A 24,575-nucleotide genomic window follows, 5' to 3' on the forward strand; every position below is an offset into this window, starting at 1 on the left:
CAGGTCCTGGCGGGTTGAGAGGTTTGAGGAGACAAAGGGGATCCGGGAGGGGAATGGTGTCGAGAGGGGGTTCACTAAACAGAGCCGCTGCCGCTACCACGGTATGAACGGTCTTATTGTTTCTATGGCTAAAATAGAGTTAAGTAATTGAAACCAGTGGTTGAATAACCCTGTGTTCTATCTTGATAAGATTTATTTCAATGATTATTACTGTGATTACTCTCTCTGTGCCATAGATCGATGGACAGTTTAATCAGACCACATTCACATCGAGGGGGACATTCAGAGGACGAGGAAGAGGTAGAGGAAGAGGAGCCAGACTGAGCAGGTTCTACACTCTCTTCTCTGTTTCAACTTTATCATCTTAAAGGCACAATATGTAAGATTTTTGGATTAAAATATCCAAAAACCACTAGAACAATGTTATATATTTTGTTGACTTGTGTACTTACATTATCCCAAATGTTTCCTACAATGTTTAAATCCAGAGAATGGCCTGTGTCATTGTGTAGCCTGTCAATAACGTTATATCCACGTTAACCTCGATTTCCGGTTACTTTCATAGAAAACGTAAGAACACCAAAGAAGCTTTAAAGCTGTAGTCCGTAGCTTTTGTGGGTTAAAAATTATCCAAAATAATTTTTTGAGCAAGTACATATCCAAAACTATCGTTAGTGAAGTACATATCCAACTATAGCAAGTACATATCCAAAACACAATAGTGCCTTAGCTTGATTCAAATCGGTAAACTTGTAATAATGTTTTTAATTCCAGTGGTACTGGTGGATTTCCGCGGGAAATTCGAGCATGTCTTTGCGTCATTACGTCACATCTGTACACATAAAGAAGGAGTCTCGGCTAGTATAAGCTATATTGCGTGTGATGATGTTGGAGGTGGAGCTTTGTAGCCTTTTCTCACAGCACTTGATATAATTAAACTTATCAATTTGATGGCGGATCCAGAAAGGTTCAAACGACAATCGCAGTGACAGCTGGAGATTCCCCGTTGTAATATGCAAAAGACTTTGGACTGTGAGTTTGGAAAAAGAGACTGCAACCGGACCCATGCGAAAACAAGGATAAATATAGCTGCGAGCAGCGATTACGGGCCCAAGCCGGTGGCACCGCAACCCCGGTGCCTTTAGTTACCTAAAGGCACCGGGGTGGCGGTGCCGCCGGCTTTGGCCCTTCATCGCTGCTCGCAGCTATATTTATATATATATATATATATATATATATATATATATATATATATATATATATATAAAAAGCCGGTGGCACCGCCACCCTGGTGCCTTTAGGGTTATTGTGCACGACGTGACACAAAATATCTGCTCGCTATCTGCCGAACGGCTCTGGTAGTTCCGCTTCAGCACTGATGATGTTGTAGAAATAGTGCGCTCTGGTTGGTCTGGATTATTCGGGATTTTTTATTTTATACAGAAATAAGTTATTTATAATTCAGATGAGAATAAAGTTAGTGTTGATTAAAATGAAGGAAAACAAATATATTGATCTGAAATATAGCACATTAATTTTAAATGTATTTAGGTTCAATTACCAAACATACAATCTTAATTTAATTTAAAGCAAACAATACATTTAAAATATATGGGTTGTATGCACTTTTTTTTATATAAAAAAAAGATATATATCCAAAAAGACAAGGCCTTAAAGGGTTAAACTCTTGTCACTGTAACAGACGCAATCTCTCTCTCTCTCTCTCTCTCTCTCTCTCTCTCTCTCTCTCTCTCTCTCTCTCTCTCTCTCTCTCTCTCTCTCTCTCTCTCTCTCTCTCTCTCTCTCACACACACACACACACACACACACACACACACACACACACACACACACACGTCAAGTCACTTACATTTTAGATGCAATATTGAATAAGCAGAAAAATCGGATTTTCTGCTCTGAAAATATAAATAAGCATAAAAATTGAATAAGCACTTTGAATATTCTAAACAGAATAAGCACTAGTCGCTAATGAATAAGTACTAGTACTTAATGGAATAGATACTAGTATCTAAAAAATAAGTACTAGTAGCATGAAAATAGAGACTAGTAGGTTAAAATGATTAAATGTTAAAACGGCTTGCCATATTGGCTCAGAGAGAGAGAGAGAGAGAGAGAGAGAGAGAGAGAGAGAAAATGACCTTTTAGATACTAGTACCTATTAATAGATACTAGTATTTATTCAATAAATACTAGTACTAAGTCATTAGATACTAGTACATATTAAATAGATACCAGTACTTATTCATTAGCTACTAATACGTATTCAAAAGAATATCTAAAGAATAAGCACTAGTATCTAAAGAATAGGCACTAGTACTAAAGAATAAGCACTAGTCCCAAATGAATAAGTACTAGTACTTAATGGAATAGATACTAGTATCTAAAAAATAAGTACTAGTAGCATGAAAATAGAGACTAGTAGGTTAAAATGATTAAATGTTAAAGCGGCTTGCCATATTGGCTCAGAGAGAGAGAGAAAATGACCATATTCAAACCACAATATCTGACTTTCTGAGGGTCGGAGCTAATTACTTTAAATTAGAAAGTTGTTCGGCTTGAGGAGAAGAATATACACGCTGAGTTTTGTAACTGTAGGTAAAACTAACTAAGTCATAACACACTTTATATGTCCTTTTTTAGTCATGAAAATTAATTTCCTCTCCGTGGCCAAACCGTTCGAGATATCAAAAATCTGTCCACAATTTAGCATCCTTAATGTCTTGACTTCATGCACACCGAGTTTGGCAATGATTGAATGAATTGCCTAGGAGTAGTACTTCAAATTCCACAGCAAGCGTTTTCCAAACAACCCATAATAGCCGATTTCCTGTTGGGCTGGCGTAAAACTTGACCAGGGGAAAGATGTTCGGCCCGATGAGATCTATATGTGTACTAAGTTTCATATTAATTCATGCAAGTGTGTTGGATATATGGACCAAATTGTTGGACCCCGTTCAAGGGGGCGCTGTTGAGCCCCCCTGCCACGCCCGGGTACCAGCTTCAGCCCGGCCCTGATGGCTGTGGGCTCTGACCTGTGTGCAAAGTTTCAATAGTTTTTGAGCACGTTAAGAGCCCCAAAAGCCCCTGAAACCTTGAACTCCATTAAAAGCAATAGACAAATCCCTCACACACAGAGACGAAGAGAGAGGGAGAGAAAATTCTCAGGGTTGTATGCTATTTTTTTATATATAAAAAGATATATATCCAAAAAGACAAGGCCTAAACTTTAACAAGGGTTAAACAATCACTGTAACAGACACAATCACACACACACACACACACACACACACACACGTCAAATCACTTACATTTTAGATGCAATATTGACTTTTTTTCTGTTTCAGCAGCGAAAATAGTTAAACAAAGATCACAGCAGAACCATCGAGGATCTCACAGCAACGCGTTCTCATTACTGAATGATTCAGCATTTTGAACGAATCGGTTGACTCAAAGATTCAACGACCAATCCATAATCTGTCTCATTCATGAATGACTCAGCCGTTCGAACGAATCGTTTGAACGAATGAATCAATGACTCGCTCATTAAGACGGTCGCCTGGCGACACCTAATGACGGTTTAGTGATATGTTTAAAAGTATCATTCTTTCCAACGATTGTTAAACATAAGCTATATATATATATATATATATATATATATATATATATACACACATATGTATACACAAAAATAAAATAAAAACACATTTGAAGCGTGTTTGCTTACTAAATTGTGAGCTGAACGAAAGTTGCAGCAAAGATCAGCAACAGGAGTCAAAATTCATTAATCACGAGAGTGAAGAGCTGACTGAAAAAAATGATGATGGAATATTTTGTGTAAAAGCGCCTATTTAAGCGAATCTGTCATTTACTCATTTGTTGTTGTGTATTACCTGAAAACCGGAAACAATCGGCCCCCGATATGGTGCTAATTTTAAAGTGACACTAAAAAGTATGCGGCTGCACTGGCATTCATAACGGTGCGCGTCCATGGCGACGAGCAAGCAGAACAGAGCGAACGTTTTTTCATTTCCACTTCCATAGAAATTCATTCGAGCGCACTGCGAGCGCCACCACTATGTCCGTGCGGACGTCCTTACTTTACTTTCACTTTTATATTAGCGATTTAAAAGGCCTCGCTGGTGTCTAACGTCGATTAACCGGTGGGAAAAGATCCTCACAGCCACATACCTAATATATTTATATTTAATTACAATAGCCATACCTGATAAAAAAAGTTTTATGTACTGAGTTGATATCATTTTGGACACAAGAGGGCAGTATAGCCCTTTGTATTACTTGATGTATTTATTTTTTAACTGAATAGCACATTCTGGCTGTTTTTAAACTTGTACATTATTCTTAAATTGAAAACAAGAATAAAATGGGGTTAGTTCTGATATTTGTGTAATTTTATCTAGAAATAAATGGTGTATAATTAATTTTTTAGAAGATATGAGGCTTTTAGTGTTTACTTTTTTGACATGACTTTAATCCCTCGCCATAGCAAAACAATTTGAGATATTCAATAGCCATTCACAATTTAGCTTCTTTAATGTATTTTCATCATGTTGAAAAAGTTTGGTGGGAATTGAATAAACCACTTAAGAGGAGTGGGTAAAAAATCAGAGGCTTTTTTAGCCAAAAATCCACATTCAGACAAAAATATCTGACTTTCTGTTGATCCGAGCTAATTACGGTAAATTAGAAAGTTGTCCGGCTCGAAGAGTACAATATACATATCGAGTTTTATTACTGTAGATAAAACTAACCCCCCCCCTTTTGTCAAAAGCATTTAGGAAGTGACACACTTCCTGCTGCCAGTTGGTGGCGCTATAACTTTGACTCACAATAGTCACATCCATGTGATCGGGCTCTTACAACGAACACACTGTTGAAGTTTCATCAAGATCAGTTAATGTATGCAGTAGTTATGACACACTTCCTGTTTCACGTTTCTCGCCATAATTTTGTTTCCTCGCCACGGCCAAACCGTTCGAGATATCAAAAATCCCCTCGCAAACTTTCATCCTCAATGTCTTGACTTCATGCTGACCGAGTTTCGTGCCGTTTGTTTGAATTCTCTAGGAGGAGTATTTCACATTCCATTGCGTGTGTTTTACCAACAACCCTAAATAGCCGACTTCCTGTTGGGCTGGGGTAAAAAGTAAGAGTGTGAAGTATATATGAAACGAGGAGATCTACATGTGTACCGAGTTTCATATTATTACATGCAAGCGTGTTTGATTTATGGACCATGTTTTCGGACCCCGTTCCAGGGGGCGCTGTCGAGCCCCCCTGCCACGCCCGGGTACCATCTTCAGCCCGGCCCTGATGGCCGCGGGTTCTGACATGTGTGCAAAGTTTCAGGAGTTTTTGAGCATGTTAAGGCCTCCAAAAGTGTCCAAAAGGTAGCAGAAAAATAATAATAAATATAGCTGCGAGCAGCGATTACGGGCCCAAGCCGGTGGCACCGCAACCCCGGTGCCTTTAGTTACCTAAAGGCACCGGGGTGGCGGTACCACCGGCTTTGGCCCTTCATCGCTGCTCGCAGCTATATTTATATTTATATATATATATATATATATATATATATATATATATATATATATATATATATATATATATATATATATATATATATATATAAAGCCGGTGGCACCGCCACCCTGGTGCCTTTAGGGTTATTGTGCACGACGTGCAAAAACGTAACCCTGCTTTGACTGTCGAAAAGAAGTGTGCTGTAGAGCTTGTATCAGTGTGGGCTCTGCAAAAGTGTGCATTGAGGGCACATATCAACCACAAAGTATGCGAGAGCAACCTTCTGAAAGGTCAGGTCTACATCCAGGTCTACATCTGCCGTGTGTTTACATCATAGTAGTGAAGTTTGAAGCAATCAGGTGATTTCAAAGCTTTTTGAAAGTGACAGACTTCCTGCTGCCAGTTGGTGGCGCTATAACCGGGGTGGCGGTGCCGCCGGCTTTGGCCCTTTCATCGCTGCTTGCAGCTATATTTATATATATACACACACAAACACACACACACACACACACACATATATATATATATGTATATATATATATATATATACATAAATATATATATATTGTTTTTTTAAGAGACAAGACAGAATATTACTTGCCTGATCTGATTAGAAAAATAGTGTTTGTGTGTGTGTGTGTGTGTGTGTGTGTGTGTGTGTGTGTGTGTGTGTGTGTGTGTGTTTGTGTGTGTGTGTGTGTGTGTGTGTGGCGTAATTGAACAATGTAGACATAAAAACATACTCCGTCCTTTTGTTCATACAGGACATTATTCAAACTGCAAAGTGTTTACTTATATTTGTGTACACTTGCAATAAAACACAACATTGTGCTTTTGTCAAGCTATAAACTCTTGTCAAACTGTAAACTACAACTGTCACCCAACCAAAATCTCTTACACACACACACACACACACAGTTTAAAAGCAAAAAATATCAAACAATCCTATTTAAAAACAGTCTGTGGGAGCCATCTTTTGGACATTCATCATATCGCATTGGTTTTCATTTCTTGTCATCAAACAGAGCCCTAATCTGTTTATTTTTTCAGTTACACATTCTACATTGATTAAAAAAGAAAAATCAAATGTGTTTTTATTTTATACAGAAATAAATAATCTATCATTCAGATGAGAATAAAGTTAGTGTTAGTTCAAATTTTAAGGAAAACAAATATATGATCTGAAATATAGCACATTCATTTAAAATTCATTCAGGTTCAATTACCAAACATACAATCTTAATGTAATTTAAAGCAAACAATACATTTAAAATATATGGGTTGTATGACTATTTTTTAATATAAAAAGATATATATCCAAAAAGACAAGGCCTAAAGTTTAACAAGGGTTAAACTCTTATCACTGTAACAGACACAATCACACACACAATCACACACACACACACACAAGTCAAATCACTTACATTTTACATGCAATATTGACTTTTTTTCTGTTTCAGCAGCGAAAATAGTTAAACAAAGATCACAGCAGAACCATCGCGCATCTCACAGCAACGCGTTCTCATTACTGAATGATTCAGCATTTTGAACGAATCGGTTGACTCAAAGATTCAATGACCAATCAATCCATAAACATCTATCTCATTCATGAATGACTCAGTCGTTCAAACGAATGAATCAATGACTCGCTCATTAAGACGGTCGCCTGGCGACACCTAATGACGGTTTAGTGTTATGTTTAAAAGTATCATTCTTTCCAACGATTGTTAATTAACTCATATTTGAAACATAAGCTATATTTATATATATACATACATATACACACACATACACAAAAATAAAATAAAAACACATTTGAAACGTGTTTGCTTACTAAATTGTGAGCTGAACGAAAGTTGCAGCAAATATCAGCAACAGGAGTCAAATTTCATTAATCACGAGAGTGAAGAGCTGACTGAAAAGATGATGACGGAATAGGCTATTTTATGTAAAAACGCCTATTTAAGCGAATCTGTCATTGTACTCTTTTATTGTTGTGTTTTCCGTGAAAAATAATAGACTATTGAACTCACAATTCAAGCAATTTAATTTCTACTTCCATAGGAATTCATTCGAGCGCCACCATTTCAATGTCTGTGCGGACGTCCATATTATACTTTCGCTTTCAAGTTAGTGTTTTTAAACCCCCCCCAGCGGGAGGTTTACACAATTGGTTTACACAATCACACGTTGATTAACCGGTGGGAAAATATTCCCATAGTAACATCCCTAATATATAAATATTTATAAATTCAATAGGCCTACCTGATTTTGAACACAAGAGGGCAGTATAGCACTATATATGATTTGGATTATTATTATTTTTGACTAAACAACCATTCTGGCTGTTTTTAAACTTAAAAATAATTCTTAAATTGAAAAAAAGGAATAAAATGGGTTTAGTTCTAATATTTGAATAATTTTATATAAAAATAAATGGTGTATAATTACATTTTAGAAAGATATGAGACATGCCCTGATCCTTTTTTTGACATTACTTGAATCCCTCAACCATAGCAAAACCGTTTGAGATATTCAATATCTGTTCACAATTTAGCATCTTCAATGTATTTTCATCATGTTGAAAAAGTTTGGCATGAATAAAATAAACTACTTAGGAGGAGTAGCTAAAAACTCAGAATCTGAAATCCACATTCAAACCAAAATATCTGACTTCCTGTTGGTCGTAGCTAATTACGGTAAATTAGAAAGTTGTCCGGCTCGAAGAGTACAATATACATATCGAGTTTTGTTACTGTAGATAAAACTAACCCCCCCACTTTTGTCAAAAGCATTTAGAAAGTGACACACTTCCTGCTGCCAGTTGGTGGCGCTATAACTTTGACTCACAATAGTCACATCCATGTGATCGGCCTCTTACAGCGATCACACTGCTGAAGTTTCATCAAGATCAGTTAATGTATGCAGAAGTTATAACGCACTTCTTGTTTGTTGTTTCTCGCCATAAATTCGTTTCCTCGCCACGGCCAAACCGTTCGAGATATCAAAAATCCCCTCGCAAACTTTCATCCTCAATGTCTTGACTTCATGCTGACCGAGTTTCGTGCCGTTTGTTTGAATTCTCTAGGAGGAGTATTTCACATTCCATTGCGTGTGTTTTACCAACAACCCTAAATAGCCGACTTCCTGTTGGGCTGGGGTAAAAAGTAAGAGTGTGAAGTATATATGAAACGAGGAGATCTACATGTGTACCGAGTTTCATATTATTACATGCAAGCGTGTTTGATTTATGGACCATGTTTTCGGACCCCGTTCCAGGGGGCGCTGTCGAGCCCCCCTGCCACGCCCGGGTACCATCTTCAGCCCGGCCCTGATGGCCGCGGGTTCTGACATGTGTGCAAAGTTTCAGGAGTTTTTGAGCATGTTAAGGCCTCCAAAAGTGTCCAAAAGGTAGCAGAAAAATAATAATAAATATAGCTGCGAGCAGCGATTACGGGCCCAAGCCGGTGGCACCGCAACCCCGGTGCCTTTAGTTACCTAAAGGCACCGGGGTGGCGGTACCACCGGCTTTGGCCCTTCATCGCTGCTCGCAGCTATATTTATATATATATATATATATATATATATATATATATATAAAGCCGGTGGCACCGCCACCCTGGTGCCTTTAGGGTTATTGTGCACGACGTGCAAAAACGTAACCCTGCTTTGACTGTCGAAAAGAAGTGTGCTGTAGAGCTTGTATCAGTGTGGGCTCTGCAAAAGTGTGCATTGAGGGCACATGTCAACCACAAAGTATGCGAGAGCAACCTTCTGAAAGGTCAGGTCTACATCCAGGTCTACATCTGCCGTGTGTTTACATCATAGTAGTGAAGTTTGAAGCAATCAGGTGATTTCAAAGCTTTTTGAAAGTGACAGACTTCCTGCAGCCAGTTGGTGGCGCTATAACCGGGGTGGCGGTGCCGCCGGCTTTGGCCCTTTCACGCTGCTCGCAGCTATATTTATATATATATATACACACACACACACACATATATATATATATATATATATATATATATATATATATATATATATACATAAATATATATATATTGTTTTTTTAAGAGACAAGACAGAATATTACTTGCCTGATCTGATTAGAAAAATAGTGTTTGTGTGTGTGTGTGTGGCGTAATTGAACAATGTAGACATAAAGACATACTCCGTCCTTTTGTTCATACAGGACATTATTCAAACTGCAAAGTGTTTACTTATATTTGTGTACACTCGCAATAAAACACAACATTGTGCTTTTGTCAAACTATAAACTCTTGTCAAACTGTAAACTACAACTGTCACCCAACCAAAATCTCTTACACACACACACACACACACAGTTTAAAAGCAAAAAATATCAAACAATCCTATTTAAAAACAGTCTGTGGGAGCCATCTTTTGGACATTCATCATATCGCATTGGTTTTCATTTCTTGTCATCAAACAGAGCCCTAATCTGTTTATTTTTTCAGTTACACATTCTACATTGATTAAAAAAGAAAAATCAAAGGTGTTTTTATTTTATACAGAAATAAATAATCTATCATTCAGATGAGAATAAAGTTAGTGTTAGTTCAAATTTTAAGGAAAACAAATATATGATCTGAAATATAGCACATTCATGTAAAATTCATTTAGGTTCGATTACCAAACATACAATCTTAATGTAATTTAAAGCAAACAATACATTTAAAATATATGGGTTGTATGACTATTTTTTAATATAAAAAGATATATATCCAAAAAGACAAGGTCTAAAGTTTAACAAGGGTTAAACTCTTATCACTGTAACAGACACAATCACACACACAATCACACACACACACACACAAGTCAAATCACTTACATTTTAGATGCAATATTGACTTTTTTTCTGTTTCAGCAGCGAAAATAGTTAAACAAAGATCACAGCAGAACCATCGCGCATCTCACAGCAACGCGTTCTCATTACTGAATGATTCAGCATTTTGAACGAATCGGTTGACTCAAAGATTCAATGACCAATCAATCCATAAACATCTATCTCATAAGTGTTTACTTATATTTGTGAACAATCGCAATAAAACACAACATTGTGCTTTTGTCAAACTGTAAACTACAACTGTCACCCAACCAAAATCTCTTTTTTATTTTATACAGAAATAAATAATCTATCATTCAGATGAGAATAAAGGTAGTGTTAGGTCAAATTTTAAGGAAAACTCTGAAATATAGCACATTCATTTAAAATTCATTCAGGTTCAATTACCAAACATACAAATCTTAATGTAATTTAAAGCAAACAATACATTTAAAATATATGGGTTGTATGCCTATTTTTTTTTATATAAAAAGATATATATCCAAAAAGTAACAGACACAATCATACACACACACACACACACACACACACACACACACACACACACACACACACACACACACACACACACACACACACACACACACACAGACACACACACAAGTCAAATCACTTACATTTTATATGCAATATTGACTTTTTTCTGTTTCAGCAGTGAAACTAGTTAAACAAAGATCACAGCAGAACAATCGAGCATCTCACAGCAACGTGTTTTCTCATTACTGAATGATTCAGCATTTTGAACGAATCGGTTGACTCAAAGATTCAATGACCAATCCATAATCTGTCTCATTCATGAATGACTCAGCCGTTCGAACGAATCGTTCGAACAAATGAATCAATGACTCGCTCATTAAGACGGTCGCCTGGCGACACCTAATGACGGCTTAGTGATATGTTTAAAAGTATCATTCTTTCAAACGATTGTTAATTAACTCATATTTGAAACATAAGCTATATATATATATATACATACATATATACACACAAAAATAAAATAAAAACACATTTGAAGCGTGTTTGCTTACTAAATTGTGAGCAGAACGAAAGTTGCAGCAAATATCAGCAACAGGAGTCAAATTTCATTAATCACGAGAGTGAAGAGCTGACTGAAAAGATGATGACGGAATAGGCTATTTTATGTAAAAGCGCCTATTTAAGCGAATCTATCATTGTACTCTTTTGTTGTTGTGTTTTCCGTGAAAAATAATAGACTATTGAACTCACAATTCAAGCAATTGGCCCCCGATATTGCACTAATTTTAAAGTGACACTAAAAAGTATGCGGCTGCAGTGGCATTCATTACGGTGCGCGTCCATGGCGACGAGCGAGCAAAACAGAGCGAACGTTTTTTCATTTCTACTTCCATAGAAATTCATTCGAGCGCACTGTGAGCGCCACCACTATAAATGTCCTTACTTTACTTTCACTTTTAAGTTAGCGATATAAAAGCCCCCGGTGTTACACGTCAAATAACCGGTGAGAAAAAATTCTCGGAGTCACATAGCAGCTACCTATATTTAAATACAACAGGCCTACCTGATTTTGAACACAAGAGGGCAGTATAGCCCTATGTATTATTTGATATATTTATTTTTTAACTGAATAGTGCATCCTGGCTGTTTTTAAACTTGTACATTATTCTTAAATTGAAAACAAGAATAAAATGGGTTTAGTTCTGATATTTGTATAATTTTATCTAGAAATAAATGGTGTATAATTAAATTTTTAGAAGATATGAGGCTTTTAGTGTTTATTTTTTTTTACATGACTTTAATCCCTCGCCATAGCAAAACAATTAGAGATATTCAATAGATATTCACATTTATGCTTCTTTAATGTATTTTCATCATGTTGAAAAAGTTTGGTGGGAATAAAATAAACCACTTAAGAGGAGTGGGTAAAAATGTAGAGCCTGGTTTTGCAAAACATCCACATTAAGACCAAAATAGCCCACTTCCTGTTGGGCTGGCTTAAAGTTGTTTGGCCCGATGAGATCTATATGTGTACAGAGTTTCATAATATTACATGCAAGTGTGTTTGATTTATGGACCAAATTTTCTGACCAAGTTAATTTAATTAATAAACTAATTATATAAAACTATTTTCAATGCACTACAATTCAACTGGTTATATGTCTTTACTTATTAATACAACTTATTTAAAAAATACAAGGCGTAAGACATTTTTTTTTCTTTTTTAATGCAGGCCAAACCACACAGCAGTCAAATGGTTAATCTAGCCCCCCTCCCCCTCCCCACACTCACAGACACACACACACACACATAGACGTAGGCTCAGAGAGAGAGAGACATAAAATGACAATTTTCAAACCAAAATATCTGACTTCCTGTTGGTTGGAGCTATTGAGTGTAAATTAGAAAGTTGTCTGGCTGGAGGAGAACAATACACATACCGATTTTTATTACTGTAGATAAAATCAATCCCCCCACTTTTGACAAAAGGTGGCGCTACTGAGCCCCTCACCACGCCCGTTTCTGAAACTCTGCACATGTCTACTGTCTAATAAATGTGATGTGTCTGTCGGGTTTCATGCAATTTCAAGTATGTTAAGAGTCTCAAAAGCATCAAACAAGAATATTAAAGTTTGATGTGTTGCCACGGCAACAGTATCTAAGATATCAATAATCCTTTCACAGGTCTACATCTGGCGTGTGTTTACATTATACACATAAAGTTTGAAGCAAATCGGGTAAAAATAAGAGGGTGATTTCAAAGCATTTAGGAAGTGACACACTTCCTGCTGCCAGTTGGTGGCGCTATAATTTTGACTCACAATAGTCACATCCATGTGATCGGCCTCTTACAACGAACACACTGTTGAAGTTTCATCAAGATCAGTTAATGTATGCAGTAGTTATGACACACTTCCTGTTTCACGTTTCTCGCCATAATTTTGTTTCCTCGCCACGGCCAAACCGTTCGAGATATCAAAAATCCCCTCGCAAACTTTCATCCTCAATGTCTTGACTTCATGCTGACCGAGTTTCGTGCCGTTTGTTTGAATTCTCTAGGAGGAGTATTTCACATTCCATTGCGTGTGTTTTACCAACAACCCTAAATAGCCGACTTCCTGTTGGGCTGGGGTAAAAAGTAAGAGTGTGAAGTATATATGAAACGAGGAGATCTACATGTGTACCGAGTTTCATATTATTACATGCAAGCGTGTTTGATTTATGGACCATGTTTTCGGACCCCGTTCCAGGGGGCGCTGTCGAGCCCCCCTGCCACGCCCGAGTACCATCTTCAGCCCGGCCCTGATGGCCGCGGGTTCTGACATGTGTGCAAAGTTTCAGGAGTTTTTGAGCATGTTAAGGCCTCCAAAAGTGTCCAAAAGGTAGCAGAAAAATAATAAGAAGAATAATAAATAATCCTAAGGAAAACAATAGGGCCTTCGCCCTTTGGGCTTGGGCCCTAATAATAATAATAATAATAATAATAAATAATCCTAAGGAAAACAATAGGGCCTTCGCCCTTTGGGCTTGGGCCCTAATAATAATAATAATAATAATAATAAATATAGCTGCGAGCAGCGATTACGGGCCCAAGCCGGTGGCACCGCAACCCCGGTGCCTTTAGTTACCTAAAGGCACCGGGGTGGCGGTACCACCGGCTTTGGCCCTTCATCGCTGCTCGCAGCTATATTTATATATATATATATATATATATATATATATATATATAAAGCCGGTGGCACCGCCACCCTGGTGCCTTTAGGGTTATTGTGCACGACGTGCAAAAACGTAACCCTGCTTTGACTGTCGAAAAGAAGTGTGCTGTAGAGCTTGTATCAGTGTGGGCTCTGCAAAAGTGTGCATTGAGGGCACATGTCAACCACAAAGTATGCGAGAGCAACCTTCTGAAAGGTCAGGTCTACATCCAGGTCTACATCTGCCGTGTGTTTACATCATAGTAGTGAAGTTTGAAGCAATCAGGTGATTTCAAAGCTTTTTGAAAGTGACAGACTTCCTGCTGCCAGTTGGTGGCGCTATAACCGGGGTGGCGGTGCCGCCGGCTTTGGCCCTTTCATCGCTGCTCGCAGCTATATTTATATATACACACACACACACACACATATATATATATATATATATATATATATACATATATATATATTGTTTTTTTAAGAGACAAGACAGAATATTACTTGCCTGATCTGATTAGAAAAATAGTGTTTGTGTGTGTGTGTGTGTGTGTGTGTGTGTGTGTGTGTGTGTGTGTGTGTGTGTGTGTGTGTGTGTGTGTGTGTGTGTGTGTGTGTGTGTGTGTGTGTGGCGTAATTGAACAATGTAGACATAAAGACATACTCCGTCCTTTTGTTCATACAGGACATTATTCAAACTGCAAAGTGTTTACTTATATTTGTGTACACTCGCAATAAAACACAACATTGTGCTTTTGTCAAACTATAAACTCTTGTCAAACTGTAAACTACAACTGTCACCCAACCAAAATCTCTTACACACACACACACACACAGTTTAAAAGCAAAAAATATCAAACAATCCTATTTAAAAACAGTCTGTGGGAGCCATCTTTTGGACATTCATCATATCGCATTGGTTTTCATTTCTTGTCATCAAAAAGAGCCCTAATCTGTTTATTTTTTCAGTTACACATTCTACATTGATTAAAAAAGAAAAATCAAATGTGTTTTTATTTTATACAGAAATAAATAATCTATCATCCAGATGAGAATAAAGTTAGTGTTAGTTCAAATTTTAAGGAAAACAAATATATGATCTGAAATATAGCACATTCATTTAAAATTCATTCAGGTTCAATTACCAAACATACAATCCTAATGTAATTTAAAGCAAACAATACGTTTAAAATATATGGGTTGTATGACTATTTTTTAATATAAAAAGATATATATCCAAAAAGACAAGGCCTAAAGTTTAACAAGGGTTAAACTCTTATCACTGTAACAGACACAATCACACACACACACACACACAAGTCAAATCACTTACATTTTACATGCAATATTGACTTTTTTTCTGTTTCAGCAGCGAAAATAGTTAAACAAAGATCACAGCAGAACCATCGCGCATCTCACAGCAACGCGTTCTCATTACTGAATGATTCAGCATTTTGAACGAATCGGTTGACTCAAAGATTCAATGACCAATCAATCCATAAACATCTATCTCATTCATGAATGACTCAGTCGTTCAAACGAATGAATCAATGACTCGCTCATTAAGACGGTCGCCTGGCGACACCTAATGACGGTTTAGTGTTATGTTTAAAAGTATCATTCTTTCCAACGATTGTTAATTAACTCATATTTGAAACATAAGCTATATTTATATATATACATACATATACACACACATACACAAAAATAAAATAAAAACACATTTGAAACGTGTTTTCTTACTAAATTGTGAGCTGAACGAAAGTTGCAGCAAATATCAGCAACAGGAGTCAAATTTCATTAATCACGAGAGTGAAGAGCTGACTGAAAAGATGATGACGGAATAGGCTATTTTATGTAAAAACGCCTATTTAAGCGAATCTGTCATTGTACTCTTTTATTGTTGTGTTTTCCGTGAAAAATAATAGACTATTGAACTCAGAATTCAAGCAATCGGCCCCCGAAATTGCACTAATTTTAGTGACACTAAAAAGTATGCGGCTGCACTGGCATTCATAATGGTGCGCGTCCATGGCGACGAGCGAGCAGAACAGAGCGAACGTTTAGTTAATTTCTACTTCCATAGGAATTCATTCGAGCGCCACCATTTCAATGTCCGTGCGGACGTCCATATTATACTTTCGCTTTCAAGTTAGTGTTTTTAAACCCCCCAGCGGGAGGTTTACACAATTTGTTTACACAATCACACGTTGATTAACCGGTGGGAAAATATTCCCATAGTAACATCCCTAATATATAAATATATATTAATTCAATAGGCCTACCTGATTTTGAACACAAGAGGGCAGTATAGCACTATATATGATTTGGATTATTATTATTTTTGACTAAACAACCATTCTGGCTGTTTTTAAACTTGAAAATAATTCTTAAATTGAAAAAAAGGAATAAAATGGGTTTAGTTCTAATATTTGTATAATTTTATATAAAAATAAATGGTGTATAATTACATTTTAGAAAGATATGAGACATGCCCTGATTCTTTTTTTGACATTATTGTCCTCGATCAGAGCCCTAATCTGTTTATTTTTTCAGTTACACATTCTACATTGATTAAAAAAGAAAAATCAAATGTGTTTTTATTTTATACAGAAATAAATAATCTATCATTCAGATGAGAATAAAGTTAGTGTTAGTTCAAATTTTAAGGAAAACAAATATATGATCTGAAATATAGCACATTCATTTATAATTCATTCAGGTTCAATTACCAAACATACAAATCTCAATGTAATTTAAAGCAAACAATACATTTAAAATACATGGGTTGTATGCTATTTTTTTTTATATAAAAAGATATATATCCATAAAGACAAGGCCTAAACTTTAACAAGGGTTAAACAATCACTGTAACAGACACAATCACACACACACACACACACACACACACACACGTCAAATCACTTACATTTTAGATGCAATATTGACTTTTTTTTCTGTTTCAGCAGCGAAAATAGTTAAACAAAGATCACAGCAGAACCATCGAGCATCTCACAGCAACGCGTTCTCATTACTGAATGATTCAGCATTTTGAACGAATCGGTTGACTCAAAGATTCAACGACCAATCCATAATCTGTCTCATTCATGAATGACTCAGCCGTTCGAACGAATCGTTTGAACGAATGAATCAATGACTCGCTCATTAAGACGGTCGCCTGGCGACACCTAATGACGGTTTAGTGATATTAAAAGTATCATTCTTTCCAACGATTGTTAATTAACTCATATTTGAAACATAAGCTATATATATATATATATATATATATATATATATACACACATATATATACACACACATATATATACACAAAAATAAAATAAAAACACATTTGAAGCGTGTTTGCTTACTAAATTGTGAGCGGAACGAAAGTTGCAGCAAATATCAGCAACAGGAGTCAAATTTCATTAATCACGAGAGTGAAGAGCTGACTGAAAAGATGATGACGGAATAGGCTATTTTATGTAAAAGCCCCTATTTCAGCGAATCTATCCTTGTACTCTTTTGTTGTTGTGTTTTCCGTGAAAAATAATAGACTATTGAACTCACAATTCAAGCAATCGGCCCCGTTATTGCACTAATTTTAAAGTGACACTAAAAAGTATGCGGCTGCACTGGCATTCATAATGGTGCGCGTCCATGGCGACGAGCGAGCAGAACAGAGCGAACGTTTTTTAGTTCATTCCTACTTCCATAGGAATTCCCTCGAGCGCTCTGCACGTGGCCATTATCAATGTCCCGTATTTAAAAGCTCTCGGTCCTCAGTCACATACCAAATATATGTATAATGTATATATAAATATAATTTTGGACACAAGAGGGCAGTATGGCCCTATGTATAATTTTGTGTTTAAACTAAAAGAGCCCCTCCCCCCCTCCCCACACAGACACACACGAATGGCAGGGTGCATTCTCTCTGTCAGAGGGAGAGGGAGAGAAAATTCTCAGAAACATCCACATTCAAACCAAAATATCTGACTTCCTCTTGGTCTGAGCTAATGACAGTTAATTAGAAAGTTGTCCGGCTTGATCTGAACCATATGCATACCTGTGTCTGTCGAGTTTCATGCAATTTCAAGCATGCTAAGAGTCTCAAAAGCATCAAACAAGAATATTAAAGTTTGATGTGTTGCCACGGCAACAGTATCTAAGATATCAATAATCCTTTCACAGGTCTACATCTGGCGTGTGTTTACATTATACACATAAAGTTTGAAGCAAATCGGGTAAAAATAAGAGGGTGATTTCAAAGCATTTAGGAAGTGACACACTTCCTGCTGCCAGTTGGTGGCGCTATAATTTTGACTCACAATAGTCACATCCATGTGATCGGGCTCTTACAACGAACACACTGTTGAAGTTTCATCAAGATCAGTTAATGTATGCAGTAGTTATGACACACTTCCTGTTTCACGTTTCTCGCCATAATTTTGTTTCCTCGCCACGGCCAAACCGTTCGAGATATCAAAAATCCCCTCGCAAACTTTCATCCTCAATGTCTTGACTTCATGCTGACCGAGTTTCGTGCCGTTTGTTTGAATTCTCTAGGAGGAGTATTTCACATTCCATTGCGTGTGTTTTACCAACAACCCTAAATAGCCGACTTCCTGTTGGGCTGGGGTAAAAAGTAAGAGTGTGAAGTATATATGAAACGAGGAGATCTACATGTGTACCGAGTTTCATATTATTACATGCAAGCGTGTTTGATTTATGGACCATGTTTTCGGACCCCGTTCCAGGGGGCGCTGTCGAGCCCCCCTGCCACGCCCGGGTACCATCTTCAGCCCGGCCCTGATGGCCGCGGGTTCTGACATGTGTGCAAAGTTTCAGGAGTTTTTGAGCATGTTAAGGCCTCCAAAAGTGTCCAAAAGGTAGCAGAAAAATAATAAGAAGAATAATAAATAATCCTAAGGAAAACAATAGGGCCTTCGCCCTTTGGGCTTGGGCCCTAATAATAATAATAATAATAATAAATAATCCTAAGGAAAACAATAGGGCCTTCGCCCTTTGGGCTTGGGCCCTAAATATCTGAAGGGCTTTAAATGTAGTCACGCAATGCAGATGTTGTTAACATTACAATTTGAGAACAAGGTATGATTTGCACGGTTTGACGTGATATGATAAGCGATCTTTAGATTTAATCAGCACGATTTAAAGTTACTGCAATGATTTTTTTCCCTTAGTTGGTCAGAACAAAAGTGGATGTTACTTACTTGTTCAGATGACATTTTCCGGTGAAAATTATTATCTTGTATTATAATTATTATTATTATGTCATACTTCCAAAAAGTAGAATCTGTGATTGTGAATGACAGTATCCACCATAGACTGTAAAAAAAGAGTGTATTTGCTCAGCCCTACAATATTATGTGTTTTAAGCAACTGTTTGGATAGGGTACCTTTATCGACAGAAAACAAATCATTTGTTATATAGCTCAACACGGTTAGTCTTATTGTTTGAATCTCTTGTTTTCTTGATTTACCGCGAGTAACATGTTTGTACCCAAAAAGTAAATCAGACAACATTATTTTGTCAAGTGGCTAACATAACATAATCAGAAAGAGCTTTATTTGTAGTTACAGGAATACAGCATTTTATCTACCACACAATGTTTTAAAATGAATTGCATGCCATTTAGCAACTCAAGTCATCCAGCTTTTATTAATATGATATTCTGTTATCGATCTAGCTTACTGCAATGTGCATCAAGTGTCTCATAGCTGCCACCGCTATCTCAACACATTAACATTATAACATAACTTTCAACTCACTCAAATGTATTTTTAGTATGATTATTTTGACCAAGTAAAACAGCGCTGTGTTACCTCACAATTTTAATTTGTCATATAAAGTAAACTGTATGAGTAGTAATTCAGCACTTAAGGGTGGTTCATTAGAATGAAATAAGATAATGTTTAAGTGATCAAGAATAACTGTAAGAAAGTTAAGGTAAGAAGGAGACGAACATTAAACATAACTTTAATTGTAAAATATGCATAAATAACAAAACGAAAGGAGTGGAATTGGGGCCAACTGCGGCATATAAGCATAATAAAAACAGCAACGTAAAATGTCCCTGGCTTGTCGGCACCGATGGCCTCGTGGGCAGCCTGCCAACATGTAGCGTTGTTGCGCTTCAGGCGACCCGAGTTTGAGTCCTGGCTCGTGGACCTTTCCTGATCCCATCCCCCTCTCTCTCTCCCACCTCGCTTCCTGTCCACTTTGTACTGTACTATCATAATAAAGGCAAAAATCTGCAAAAATAAATATTTTTTAAAAAAATGTCCCGGCTTTCGGCCCCGCCCAGCTTCATACTATAGTAACGTTAATAAAACATTAAATACATTAGCCCACCCATGAACACCATTTCTGCCTGATTCCCGTCAGATTGCTTTGTTATTGTTTTGAATAAGTGGTCTCTAGCAGTGAAACTTACATACTGTGCCTTTAAAATATGAATCTATTTATTTTTACTTCATTATCAAAAGAAATGTAGCAAATTAGCTCTATGAAATATTAATAATCAATCATAACTTGTTATAATTGATTATGAATATTTGGATCAGTTAATCGGGTTAACTTGATGTAGCTACATTAACATTACAACCAATTACTCGGTTCATCCCGTGGACACTCAACATTGGTTATTAATTAATAGAAATGTACATTTCCGGGGCATGGGAAATGTCTTTCTTACTAAGTACTACTAAGAGCAAGTAGTCAAGATCTATGAGTATTGACTCCAGATATGAGCTTGAGACACAGACAACTTTACTTACGTGTGATATGAAAAAGACTTTATTAATTAGACTGAACATTTAAACTACTCCAACATACACACACATACATACATACATACATACATACATACATACATACATACATACAGTTTACCAAGGGAAAGAGAGCTGAAGCAGAATACAGGAAAGCAAGAAGTTATAGCATTGTTTGATGTTCAGCAGATCAACAGCCTGAGCAAACCATCAGTTTAGTTCTAACACGCCCTTCTTAAAAAGGGGTAAGGATACTTAATGTATCAAATAATGAGACTAAGTTTGATACTTGCATGTCTCGTCCATTTGCATTAAACTGTCCTGATGCAATTTGTTGAGGCTCCAGTTGATCTTTGCTGATGTGGTCTTGATGAGAGAGAACCTTCTTATACATTCTTATAATACTAATGCGTAATAAAGTTAGCAAAATGTAATGTAAATTAACAAATGGGTTGGAGATTGGAGTTTATAGAGACTAAACATGCTACACATAGGATTTTGGTTAACCATAGTATGCAAGTCATGTTTCAGACCAAAATAGTTTAGAAGAGAGAATGAAGACGTAGGCCAAACCACATAAAAGGAAAATTATGAGATGGAAAATTAGATACATGTTAAGACATTTATCATATGGTTATATATATACAGAATATATAGGATTAAAATGGTTCATTTCTTCTTCTCAGCAAGAATTAGGAGACAATTGGCTTTATGCACAGCTTCACTACTTCCTGAACTTCAGCCAGCCCTTTGTTTCCTGTCTGTCATTATTGGACAAACTGATTAATCCAGGTGTGCCTGGCCTCAGTAACAATAATCAGGCACACCTGGACTAATCAGTTTGTCCAATAATGACAGACAGGAAACAAAGGGCTGGCTGAAGTTCAGGAAGTAGTGAAGCTGTGCATAAAGCCAATTCCCTGCACATTCTTATGGGTCGTAAAACTGTGTCCTGTAACAGGACACCGAGTTCTGCCAGTGTGTTGGCTTGATTTGGGGGAAGTCTCACAGACCTTTGTTGGGATAGTGAGTTTGCTGGATTATCCATTAAATATAATGAATAATTTGTGTGTGTCTGATTGGTCCAGACACTACAGAAAATATCAATAATAGAGTTTCATACCATAATAATACAGTATCATACATATTTACTAATGATGGGGCACTTGATGGGGTAATATCCAAACTTATTCATAATGCAAGAATCTCAGTCTGAGTAGTAATAAATCTAAAATATTTATTGCTAAAGTATTATATAGTGCTATATAATAAGTATTTATTATTATATTCTCTTAAAATTAAACTGAGCAGAACAATATGAAATATATGACATATGCGCCTACTGAAGTGGTGGTGTACACAGTAGTTGATGAGAACTAGTCCTCTGGTTTTCATCATGAGAATAGTCTTCCAATCCATAGCCCAATCTCAACTCTTGGTCTCTGTCATTTATTTGAAGCCATAACATCTGCCTAAATATATGCACTGAAAGCCAGAGATGCAGAAGAGAGAAGTAATAGAAAATGTATTCCATGCAGCCTAGGCTGAAATGGTCAGTGTTGCTTCTCTGTCCTCAAAGAGAAGCTCAGATGAAACAGCTGTAGCTTATCATCTCTAAAAAAATTCAGACCTTGAAGAGGGTGTAGTAGAGACTTTCTATTTATCAAAGAATCCTGAAAAAAATAGCACTCTTTCCACAAAAATATTAAGCAGCACAACTGTTTTCAACATTGATAATAATATAAGATGTTTTTGAGCCCCAAATCAGCATATTAGAATGATCATTTGACACTGAAGATTGGAGTAATGATGCTGAAAATTTAGATTTGCCATCACAGGAATAAAATACAGTTTAAATATATTCCAACAGAAAACAATTATTTCACAATATTACTGTTTTTACTGTATTTATGATCAAATTAACACAGCCGTTGTGAGCATAAACATCTTTCAAAAACATTAAAAAAATCTTACAGACAATTAACTTTTGATACATATTGTATCAAATATATCAGAACACTTAAGATGTAATACAACAGAACAATACATAGGAAATAAGCATAAAATCTGGTGATCTGATAAACTACAGACAACTACAGACTCCCATTAACCCATTAAGTTATGCGTTGTGACATAAAATATTGAAATCATCTTATAAATAACATTAAACTTATAGAAATAGAGCTGTAAACTTACCATAGCACAGATAGTAGTTTAATGTAATTGTTTAATAGTTTTTGTCATAGTCATTTGTTGTTCTAGGGGTGCAATTTCAGCAAGAGGACAAAGGGGTGGAAGACCATTTGTATTAGACAGAGGGGTAAGAAGGGCAATCTTTATTTAAAAAAAAAAAAAAAACATTATACACGACTTACACATGGATTGACCTTCCTGTTACAATGTTTTAAACCTACAGTTCTGTGCTTTGTCTTTGTTTCTTCAGTTTTCTGCCACAGAAATGGCTGAGAAATTGCAAAAGTATCAGAAAATAAGAGGGTGAGTTTCTTTACGTGTGAATATTCTAAAAAGTACTCTCAAGGTGTGTTGACAAATTGTTTTTCTCTCTGTGTGTCTGTCACATCCACATCCAAACACACACTGAAGTCAAAGAACAGCACCATCTGGCTCAACACTGACAGTTTCCCTGCCAAATGCTAAATCTGCACCTGTCACTGTGTGAGTGAATGAACTTTCTCGCTGGCTTCTAATTCACTGGTTTATGTCCTTCTTTGTTTAGCTTTTCTTTGTGTGTCTCTCTTGCTTTTTTCACTCCATCAGGAAGACACCTATTCAGGCTAGGAGGGGTGGGGTAGTGTTAAGAGGCAGATCTTCTAGAGGAGCCGGTACTTCTTTACCTAAGGGGATTCCTCTGCAATTTAACTACAAAGCGACCACTAACCAGGTGAGTTTAGCCATCCGGCAAAGCCTGTACACCCGGTAAAGTAGGAGAGTCAGACATTTATTACATTTTATTGGCCTTGTGTGTGTAAAGACAGTAAAGTTTTATTATTTTTCCATAAACTTACACAATTAAATTGTTCATCAGTTTTTAGAGCCTCCGTTTTTACTTTGTTTCGCAGACTGCCGTATCCCTCAATGACCGATTCACTGACCTGAGTTTCAGTGGGCGAGGATGGGGAAGGGGCGGTGGAAGAGGAAGAGGAGCTGTTGGAGGAGGCGGAGGAAGAGGAAACGCTGTTAGGGGTGGACGAGGCAGAGGGAGAGGAAACATTATAGGTGCTGGAAGAGGCAGAGGAAGAGGAAACATTGCGGGGGCTGGAAGAGGGAGAGGAAGAGGAAACATTATAGGTGCTGGAAGAGGAAGAGGAAACATTGCGGGGGGTGGAAGAGGCAGAGGAAGAGGAGGGGTTGGTGTGACAAGAGGAGGACGAGGCTTGACAAGAGGGAGGGGAGAATCAAGAGGAGCTGGTCGAACAGTAATTCTTCAGTGATTCGAATAACAATCGTTCAATTTAATGAATGAGTGGTGTTTACTGTTAGTGATGCACCAATATTTCGGCAACCAAAATTATTTTTAAATTATTTGAATTTGAAACAGCCCAAACATAAAAAAAATAAAATAAAAAAAAAATCAGTTTTGACCAAAATAGTTTTGGAGGGCTTTGCTATCACAGGACTAAATTAAAGTTTAAAATATATTAAAATATAAAAAATATTTTAAATTGTAATAATAT

General features: G+C 36.8%; 1 protein-coding gene across 2 annotated transcripts; it reads left to right on the forward strand.

The window, feature by feature from the left end:
- The first annotated feature begins 7 nt into the window (after positions 1–7).
- Positions 8–24,575, forward strand: LOC130072668 (uncharacterized). 2 transcript variants are annotated; one of them, XM_056237885.1, is made up of 7 exons: positions 8–101; positions 237–328; positions 23,143–23,200; positions 23,324–23,376; positions 23,485–23,556; positions 23,659–23,782; positions 23,961–24,575. In XM_056237885.1, the coding sequence occupies exons 1-7, from the start codon at positions 54–56 to the stop codon at positions 24,330–24,332; spliced, it is 819 nt and encodes a 272-aa protein (XP_056093860.1). In that variant the 5' UTR covers positions 8–53; the 3' UTR covers positions 24,333–24,575. The 2 variants fall into 2 exon arrangements, with proteins under 2 accessions (XP_056093860.1, XP_056093859.1); XM_056237884.1 differs by having other exon boundaries at positions 23,324–23,375; positions 23,481–23,556.

This window comes from Rhinichthys klamathensis, unplaced genomic scaffold (assembly GCF_029890125.1).
Source record: "Rhinichthys klamathensis goyatoka isolate OS25496 unplaced genomic scaffold, OSU_Roscu_1.1 h1tg000501l_1, whole genome shotgun sequence".
Taxonomy (NCBI): domain Eukaryota; kingdom Metazoa; phylum Chordata; class Actinopteri; order Cypriniformes; family Leuciscidae; genus Rhinichthys; species Rhinichthys klamathensis.

What these genes read in the sequence shown, in the direction of transcription:
- LOC130072668 (XM_056237884.1), top strand. Translation starts at nt 54, where the DNA reads ATGGTGTCGAGAGGGGGTTCACTAAACAGAGCCGCTGCCGCTACCACG. An exon ending in AGAGGAGCCAGACTGAGCAG is followed by an intron (nt 329 to 23,142) that starts GTTCTACACTCT and finishes TTGTTGTTCTAG; the next exon opens with GGGTGCAATTTCAGCAAGAG. An exon ending in AAATCTGCACCTGTCACTGT is followed by an intron (nt 23,557 to 23,658) that starts GTGAGTGAATGA and finishes TCACTCCATCAG; the next exon opens with GAAGACACCTATTCAGGCTA.